Below are 9,010 nucleotides of genomic sequence, written 5' to 3'. Positions count from 1 at the left end.
CGCAGCGCTGGGGCGGGGAGCGGCGCCGGCAGCGCTCCCCGGGCTGAGCCCGCGGGGCAGGGCAGGCGGAGGAAGGGGAGGAAGAGGAGGAGGAGGACTACATTTCCCGGCGGCCCCGGGAGGGCCGGGGCGGGTACAAAGCGGGCGCTACCTGTCCCGGCAGGTGAGCGCCAACAGGTGAGCGGGCGGCTGGCTGGGGCTCGGGCTCCTTCCCCGGGCTGCCGTGAGCGGAGCTGGGCCGGGCGGCGGCTCTTCCTCTTCTTCCTCTTCTTCCTCCTCCTCTTCCTCGCCGCCGCGCTTCCCCCCCACCTCTCCCGCAGGCCCGCCCGGGAGCCGCGATGCCTTTCTCCAGCTCCGGCGCGGACGATGCCTTCGACTACCTCTTCAAGATCATCCTGATCGGGGACTCCAACGTGGGGAAGACCTGCGTGGTGCACCGCTTCAAGACGGGGCAGTACAACGAGAAGCAGCAGAACACCATCGGCGTCGACTTCACTGTGCGCTCCATGGACATCGACGGCAAGAAAGTGAAGGTCGGTGGCTGCAGCGAGCCCCAGCCGCTCGGTGGGCAGCACCTGCTCGCCACGACTGTGTGGCCGTTGTCCTGCGGGTGCTAGGGGAGCGGTGGGACGCACAGCGTCTCCTGCTCGGCCCTGCTGAAGGCAGCAGGCAAAAGCTGGCAGCCATCCTGACCGGGGGTGTTTCTGAGGGGAGCTTTCCCTCAGGAGGATGCCCTGTGGGAGGCAGCCACCCCAATCTGGGTACGTGCTTGCTCTCGTGGCTCCTCTGGAGCTACCTGTGGAGAGGGCTCACACTTTTCCCGCAGAAAGTTCTTTGAAAGCCGGCTCTGGTTTGGAGGGGGTGTCTCTTCCCCCCTTCAGATATGGGGGGGGGGGGGTTGAGCTGGGACGTGAAGGAGGGAAAACCCTCTAGTATGCAAAGACTCTGCCTTGACACGTGCTTGATTTGAGCGAAGGTGAAGATTTGCAAGACAAACGCCAGAAGATATTGTTGGCTAGAACTTACCTCTGTGTGCAGACAAAAGTTCAGATGCCTGCCCTTTATATAGCTTTGCTCTACCCAGCCCTGCATCGGGGCTTCTTGGCTCCTCTTCCTTTCCTATTAAAAGGCTGTAATGCTCGGTATCTTCTGGTACAGTTGTTGAAACTGGGTTTCTTGGCCTCTTTGCAAAGCTGGGTTTACCTTTGCAGCTTTCTCTTTGCTCTGTGTAGACCATCTTTACAGGCATGTAAGTGTTTCTTCAGATCTAGAGGACAAAGCCACACTGTGGTGTAGTAGAGTAAGCTGGGACAGGTCTAGCCCCCTCTAGACAAGGGGTTTCAAAAGCATAGATGCTCATGGCAGATGCCTAGGAAGTCACATTCACTGGTCTTTACTACAACTTCTATCCTTTCTCTTACAGATTCAAGTGTGGGACACAGCTGGTCAAGAACGCTTCCGGACAATAACCCAGTCTTATTACAGGAGTGCCCATGGGGCCATCCTTGCCTATGACCTTACTAGGAGGTCTACATTTGAATCCATTCCTCACTGGATTCATGAAATTGAAAAGTATGGTGCCGCAAACTTGGTCATGATGTTAATTGGTAGGAATCTAATTTTAAATATTATGTTATGTAGCTTTTTTAATATGTATATAAAATCCCCCTTGCTTCCCCCCCACTAGTTAAAGCATCTATAAACTATGCATTAAAGAACAATGCAGTTTAATTAAAGGAGACCAGAAAGTGTATCAATTTGGCCTAAGCTTAAAAAATGAGGAAAGTCACAGCCTGGTCCTGACAGGACCAAGCCCATTGCAGACAGTGAAACCTTTTTACTTGTTCCTTTCCTGCTGGAATAATGCAACAAGCTTGCTGCTAGTCTAGCAAGCAGGGACAACCTTACTGAGGTTAGAATTGCAGTAAGTCTGACCCTGTACTCCTGATGCGCAGGAATTTAGCGGCTCAATAATTCAGGACGAAGGGGAACGTACAGAGCAACACAACTCCTCATTCTCATCTTTCCTCTCTGTTCTTTTGATATGCATGCGCGTTGCTCTGTAATTGGACTCTGATCAGGTAAGATGGTAGATGAGGACATGGCTTTTCCAGAGCATGAAGTAGTCTGCTTGCATTCCTCCTCCTCCTCATTTATTCCACTAGCATTCAGGAAACTTTGCCTCTTGAGGAAAGAAATGGGTAGAAATTGTTGAGAATGGAGCTGGTAGGAAGCAATGTGGTTCTTTCCCTTTGTGTTTCAGGTTATTATTGCTCTTCCCTCCTCCAAGGAGGAAGCTGCAAATGAGAGAACTGGTGTAGTAAAATGACAGAGCCTTTATTTACATTCCACTGCTTCTGCCTGTTCCACTGTGGCACTGTGCCGAGAGCAATGCATGCAGCCACACCAGCCCAAACTGGCTCTTGAGGATAGGCAGCGTTGAGCCCCACAGCACAGCAGGCATGGGACCTAAGCTTCTGCTTGTGCACCTAGCAAATTACTTACTTCTGCTGTGGTGGTTCTTCTTGTTCTTCCTCTGAAGAAACAAACAACAAATTCTGACCTGCATGTAACTGCAGTGCTTGGAATGAATAAGAGGGGGAGGATCACTAAGCTTTGGTAGGGTTTTTCCAACTTTTCTCATTAATCTGAAAAACAAGATCTATCTGTGTGTGTGGTGGAGGCTGTTGGTTGTTTGGGTTTTTTTAAGAAAGAAGTTCTGAAATTGGTAAAAATAAAGCTTTTGTCAAGGATCCAGCTTGGTGCTTTCTTCCAAAGCTGGTGCTGTTTGGTTTACTTTGGCAGGAAGCCTTTATATGTTTAATTACATGTAGTCATGTTATACACCTTTCTAACATGAGGTTAAGGTTAAGAAATCTAACTTTCCCATCTGGAACTGAAGAAGGAAGAGGGGTGGGGGGGGTCTCTTTTTAAGAAGGCAAATAACCCTCAAGCAAGGTGGGTTTTAGGGGGGGCTGTGGGTTTTTTTTTCCCTTTTAGAAAAACTGAAAGGGACTTAATGGGAGGGGAGTTGGCTTATATATGCTTCAAATTCAAGATCTGAATTTGATCAAGGGTTGTCTTGAAACTATGAATGTAGGCTTCAGCCAGGTACTACATGTACCAGAACTGATGATAATTCCACACGTGCTGAAACTACTTAAATATACAAAGGTATTTTATCTGAGGTGTTTCATGACTTCTGGCAGATTTTGAGTGAATTGCTTCAATGAAAAGTTTAATATATAAGTGCAGAACTTTTTAAATAGATGTTTTAAGCATTAAGGTAGCTGGTGTGAATTCTTATGTGTTTTGACATCATCTTAAAATGACTGACTTGTATAAATAGGTCATGTTAAAGTCTGATTTAACAGTTGAGCAGGTTCTTCCTGGGTTTTAGTGGGGGGGTTTTTTGAGGAGATCTGCTTTAGACTAACAACATTCCAGGTCTTCAGAGCTGAGCATCCACTTTGAGATGTGTCAAGGTATCTTGACACTTAGCGTAACACGTGTGGCTTCCACTGGAGGTTGGAAGTTGGAAGGAGTGAGGAATAAACCTTCAAGCAATGCTGCTTTGGTTTACTGTGTGCAATCACTATAGTTACAAGATTTCTATTTTTTTTTAAATATTTAACTTAAATGCTCCTTAATGTTTTTAAACACTTGGGAATAGGGACCAACAGTTGCTTCCAAATAATCCTCTGGCACCACTAACTACAGCAAGTAACTACATGAACACAGGTTTTTAGGTTTTGGATTTTAACTCATTTGATATCATATGATTAGCTGCAGTTTTGATTTGCATTCTATGTTTGTGGCTCTGATGCGCTCACATCTTGTTTTTTCCAGTAACTCTTGTTCCCAACAAATCTATTGTTTAACAAAATTGAATGGATTGCATTTAAAGATTAATTTTTGAGAGACTAAATTATTGAATTACCTATTTGCCGCCTTTTCAGGGAACAAATCAGATTCACTGGATAAGCGCCAAGTCCTGTTTGAAGATGCTTGCACACTGGCAGAGAAGCATGGGCTCTTAGCTGTACTGGAGACATCAGCAAAAGAAGCTCAAAACATAGAAGAGGTGTTCATGTTAATGGCTAAGGAGCTAATAGCCCGAAATACCTTACAGCTTCATGGAGAGAACCCTCCAAACAGCATCTACCTTGATTCCAGGCCAGTGATTGCCAGTCCAAGTGTGGAGAAGACCCAGTGCCTCTGCTGAAGAGAGATTTCAGGAACTACTTGGAAGTTGTCATTCTTCTGAGGCTGTTTGATTTTATTCAATTCATGAAAGTGTGCTGTGTGGCCTCAAGCCACCTCTTTTGATATCTCTACCTTGCAGCTTGGCTTGTAAGTATCTTCAGAGATTGTTGTTGCTGTTGGTAGCACAGGTTGCTTTGAACATGGCAGCTGATGCTTTAACACGAACTTCTGAGCTGAGAGGACTCAGGAAGCTGCCAGCCCTTGCCTTAACCAAAGAGAACTGTAAAAATTATTGCCTTTAATTATATCCTTAAACAATTTTCTGGCTGTGTCAAGACAAACTTGCACCAGAGCTCTGCACTGATTTGACCTATCTAAGCTGTTTGTTCTAGTGCAAGCTCTTTACTCTTTGCCAGTAGCTTTAAAAAGTCTGACAGATGCTTGGACAGCACTAACCCATTGCTGCTTAAACTTTCATTCAGGGGTGGTCCTTATGTCAGGCATGTAGCCATCCATCCCAAGGAGCTTAATATTTGTGAAAAAGTAAATGATTTCACATCTGTACTGACTTCCTCGCCAGACAAACCTGGAGACATCCCTGGGGTTTCATAGCAGACAGAATATGATACACTAGGGTCCCAACCTTCTTCCTAAGGTGAAAAAACTTGTCTTTCACTTTACTAATTATAAGAACTGTTTCCAGTAGTGATCTCTGCCTTGCTACATAGACTTGCTAGGAGTAATGAAGCTTCCAAGGCACCAGTAATGGCCTAAATCAATGCTGGGGTGAAAGGACTTCCCCCCTCCCCCCCAACTTGTCTTGCTTTTGATGTGCTGATTTTAATCAGAAGCCTTCTGTAGTTTGTGTGATGGACTAATGGCAGCTTGAGAGTATGCCTGTAGATTTTTTTCAAGGGAGTGTGAAGAAGGGATTCAAGCTCCTGTAAAACCTGGCAAGGGGTAAGATGGTTTAATTATGTAACCTCACCTTAGAGCAATAAGGGAATGGTATGAGGCACACCAGAAAGCTAGCCCTAGGCAAGTATATATGCTACTGCTATGGAGACTGAACATCTTGGTAGCAGTAGAAGGTTTTGTATTGTTCCTCCCACATGCAAGCTCTGCTATTGGGGGCTCAATTCTTCTATGTACTGGAACTGAATTGTTTGGTGTTTGGGGTTGGGTTTTTTTTTTCCCAGTAGATGGAAACAGGGAAGGAGGAGGAAAGAAATATTATACAGAGGAAGTTTTTTGACTGCAATCCTCATGTACCAAAGTGCATCACTTAGTTACTGTTAAGCTATGAACTGGAACTCAAACTCTGTAATGATAAAATACAGTCTGGTTACATGCAAAGAAGCGCTGAGAAGGCTGGTATGCTGCTAGCTTACCAGATGGCAGTCTACCCCTGTTTCACAAGTTCTTGGAAAATAGGGAAAAACATGTAGCAAATATTTCTGGAAAATCTTGTCTGAGAAGCACAAAAAATAAAGCAGAATGAATCATTGATTTATAGTCTTGCAAATATTTCTAATATTATCAATGCTTCCTCTGGCCAGGTTCTTTGCTATCACATCCAAAGAGCAGGGGTTAATTCAGCTATGTGTAAACTGAGGGAGAAATCTTCAATGCTAGCCTCCAAGCCTTTTGCTATAGCCTGCTGTGGAGAAAGCTTCATCATCTTCAGGCATCTTCTTCCTGATGTTTACTTTTTAAATCTTAATTTCATCTTGATTTGGTACTAGCCTAGTAGTTGCATTTCAGTTTGCATATTTAAGCAACAGTAAACACCATAACCTTTCAGAGTAGCTGAACAAGTAGCAATCCAGCTTCCAAACAACTAGTTTCTATACCTTTTACCATTAGGAAAACAGCCAAATGTAAGTTCAATATTCTTGTGTTTCAAATCCAAACTACCCCGGTAGTAGTTTGTACTTTTTTTTTTTATCCACACTTAAACTGCTAGGAAACCGTGTTCTATTTCAGATATACCAGAGATGGTATTTGCAGCAAATACTAATCTTCCATGAGACCTTAATAGAAAAGTACTGTGTTCATCTCCCATTATACTCTTTCATTAGCCAAGAATTGGAGGAAGGATCTTACCAGCAGAGCATTAACCTTTGTATGGTTCATTGGGTTTACTGCCTTAATTAGAGACTACCATATGAAGCTATTTTGCTTACCCTCAGTATGGAGACTACTGCAGGCTGATGCTCCCTTAACTGCCCAGCACTGCCGGGTCACAGGGCTGTGGCCATTCTCTTCCTGCGCACACGGAGCTACTTGCGAAGCAAGTCCTTCCTTGGCAGAAAGCTGTGCAACATGGCATCAGGAAGAACAGGCTTGTGATTGTGCTTTGAGCTGTACTGTTCCCTTTCCTCTAACAGGTGTAACAGGCTCCTTACTACTCTTGTGAGAAACTAGTCTTAAATACCTACCCATTGTGCAACTAAACCAGGAGTGTGACCCCTTTTGGTTGGTTGTTTGGCATCTTCCACAAGCCCTTTGGGCAGTTCTACTGAATGGTTTCCATAGGGTCACTTTTCATTCACATGAGGACAGCTTAAAAAGCAAGCTGCAGCAGTTGCTAACAAGAAGGTTCTTCAAAGTGTCTATTAGTAGACAGTATTACTCATGAGGTAATACATGAAGAAAGGTATAAACTTAAAAAACCTCCTTTATTATAGCATGTTATTCTAGGCTGCAAGAGAGCAACCACTAGATTAAAAGCACAGTGTAACTTCTGCAGTTGTGCCTCTCCCCATCACAGAGCAGATGGAAGCATGCAGCTATGATAATGCAAGTAGCATTAACTGCTATGGAACATTATATTAATGTGTTTGTTCCTGCAACATCATATGCCAATTCAATGTGCTTCCTGACAGCATCACTAATGCACTTGTATAAAATGTAGCTTATTGTAATGTTGTTTACAATGCTATCCTAAAAACTACTACTGTCCCACAGTTTTAAAAGCTGCACATGCAGCTCAAAGACAGGCTCACTTGTTAAATTTTTATCTACTTGGAAGAAGTATTTGAATGTTAGCTGTGGCACATTACTTGCACTGGTATCACAGCCACACCAGGTGAGATTGAAGCAGCACCTGTCCATGTAACAGGGTAACAAAAAAAACCTAGAAGCATTTTAAAATGGAGCAAACTGACACCTCCCAGAAGCTGACAGGCTTAAAATCAAACGTAAGTGCAACCCAGTGATGGGGAAGGCACATGGCACTGCCTGTGTGGTCAAGCTTTTTTTCATACATAACGGGGAGGCTCTTAACACCACAAGCTCATGTTCTTATCTAATCATTCCAGTTAATGTTTAAGTATAGTTGGAAAGGAGACAGAGAAAGCAATTTTCAGGCCGTGAACAGAGAGAGCATGCTCTATCCTGGAGCCTTCTTGCAGGAAGGAGATGCAGGCCTGCACTTTTGGACAAGGAACTGAAACTGAAGCTTCCCCCAGCCAGGTGAGTGCTCTAACCACAGTACTGTTTAGAGCTGCCCCTTCCCAGCTGTGGGCTGCCGCCAATAAGCAGATTTTTAATACATCTTGGTTCCCAGACACCACATTTGGCTGCAGGCAGGGGGGCTTTAATACTCATTGCTCAACACACTGACTCCTGAAGCCATTTTCAAGCACCTCTCAAGCAAGGGTGTTAAGGACTGGAACTACAACAAGCAATGCTGGAATATCATGAGTCCTCAGAGTAGTTTTAGATAGGCCAAGAGCCCCTTCTACCTAAGAGTACTTCAACTTTTAATAGGAACTTGCAGTTTGAGAGAGGTAGGACTTTTAAAAATCTTTTAAAGCACTTCTTCTAGTGCTGTTATTCTAAAAATCAATCTTACCTTAGCTGGCTGCACAGGCTCTGTCTACACAATCACATCAAGCTATTGCCAAACAGGTGTTGACTCAGGCTTGACTGCAAGTGACAAATAGCATACCCATGGATAAAAGCAACAGCAGCAAGTAGAGGCAGAAATTTAGCATATTTGCAACCTCACATTTCCTTGCTCCAGCTGTGTCCATAAACATCACTGCTTACTACAGTTTTCACTGCCAGGTCTGTCTAGTTTTGCTTACCTGAAGTGAGGCTTACCACAAGTACAGTTTAAGAATGCCTCTCTCATGCTAGCACGAGAGTAAAACTGACTTTGTAGCAACCTGATCCCAACAGCGCAGTCCTGTACTGTATCTCTGTCCTAAGGGACTACACGTGAATTCCCTTGTTTTGTGCTGCTGCAACATTATTAATTCCATCTATGCAAGTTTTGTTCCAAGCTTGAGACACCTCATACCTCACAGTATCCTCCAAACAGAAATCTATTTTGTACCTGCTGTAGCAGGAAAGAGTTACTTGTATTTCATTAAATGAACCAGGCATCCCCTCAGCAAGATTACAATACACCTTGGGTTACCATTGGGAAAGAGCTGTCCTATCAAGATTTGAACAAAAGCAACAGAGGTAGCAAGAAGCGCTCTTTGCTTGTATGATCACATTCAGACCAATTAGAATGGGCAGCAGACACTTATTTTGCACTTACCACAAGATGCAAAATTTTATATCAAACCATATGTATATATTCTTGCATAGGGAGTAAAGTCAAGGCACTTAAAGTGAGAGCATGTGTCAATTTCAAAACAATAGTCTTCAGAAAAAAAGATTTTGCTGGTGGGAGTTTATGGAGTCTTTATACCTTTTTCATCTTGACACTACTCTCATTGGCCTCTTCAGTTTCTGTACCATGAGTATTTGCTTAAAGAAAATGTAGCACAGCCTAAGTCATCACCCC

General features: G+C 44.1%; 1 protein-coding gene across 2 annotated transcripts; it reads left to right on the top strand.

Annotated features, from left to right (window-relative positions):
• Positions 1–70: 70 nt before the first annotated feature.
• Positions 71–5,715, top strand: RAB19 (RAB19, member RAS oncogene family). 2 transcript variants are annotated; one of them, XM_052790666.1, is made up of 4 exons: positions 71–177; positions 321–533; positions 1,424–1,607; positions 3,960–5,715. In XM_052790666.1, the coding sequence occupies exons 2-4, from the start codon at positions 339–341 to the stop codon at positions 4,223–4,225; spliced, it is 645 nt and encodes a 214-aa protein (XP_052646626.1). In that variant the 5' UTR covers positions 71–177; positions 321–338; the 3' UTR covers positions 4,226–5,715. The 2 variants fall into 2 exon arrangements, with proteins under 2 accessions (XP_052646626.1, XP_052646627.1); XM_052790667.1 differs by having other exon boundaries at positions 114–163.
• The last annotated feature ends 3,295 nt before the right edge of the window (positions 5,716–9,010 follow it).

This window comes from Harpia harpyja, chromosome 6, assembly GCF_026419915.1.
Source record: "Harpia harpyja isolate bHarHar1 chromosome 6, bHarHar1 primary haplotype, whole genome shotgun sequence".
NCBI classification, from domain to species: Eukaryota; Metazoa; Chordata; class Aves; order Accipitriformes; family Accipitridae; genus Harpia; species Harpia harpyja.
Note: the sequence above shows the minus strand (reverse complement) of the source record. Positions and strands in the feature narration are given on the sequence as shown.

What these genes read in the sequence shown, in the direction of transcription:
- RAB19 (XM_052790666.1), top strand. Translation starts at nt 339, where the DNA reads ATGCCTTTCTCCAGCTCCGGCGCGGACGATGCCTTCGACTACCTCTTC. An exon ending in TCGACGGCAAGAAAGTGAAG is followed by an intron (nt 534 to 1,423) that starts GTCGGTGGCTGC and finishes TTTCTCTTACAG; the next exon opens with ATTCAAGTGTGGGACACAGC. An exon ending in CTTGGTCATGATGTTAATTG is followed by an intron (nt 1,608 to 3,959) that starts GTAGGAATCTAA and finishes CCGCCTTTTCAG; the next exon opens with GGAACAAATCAGATTCACTG.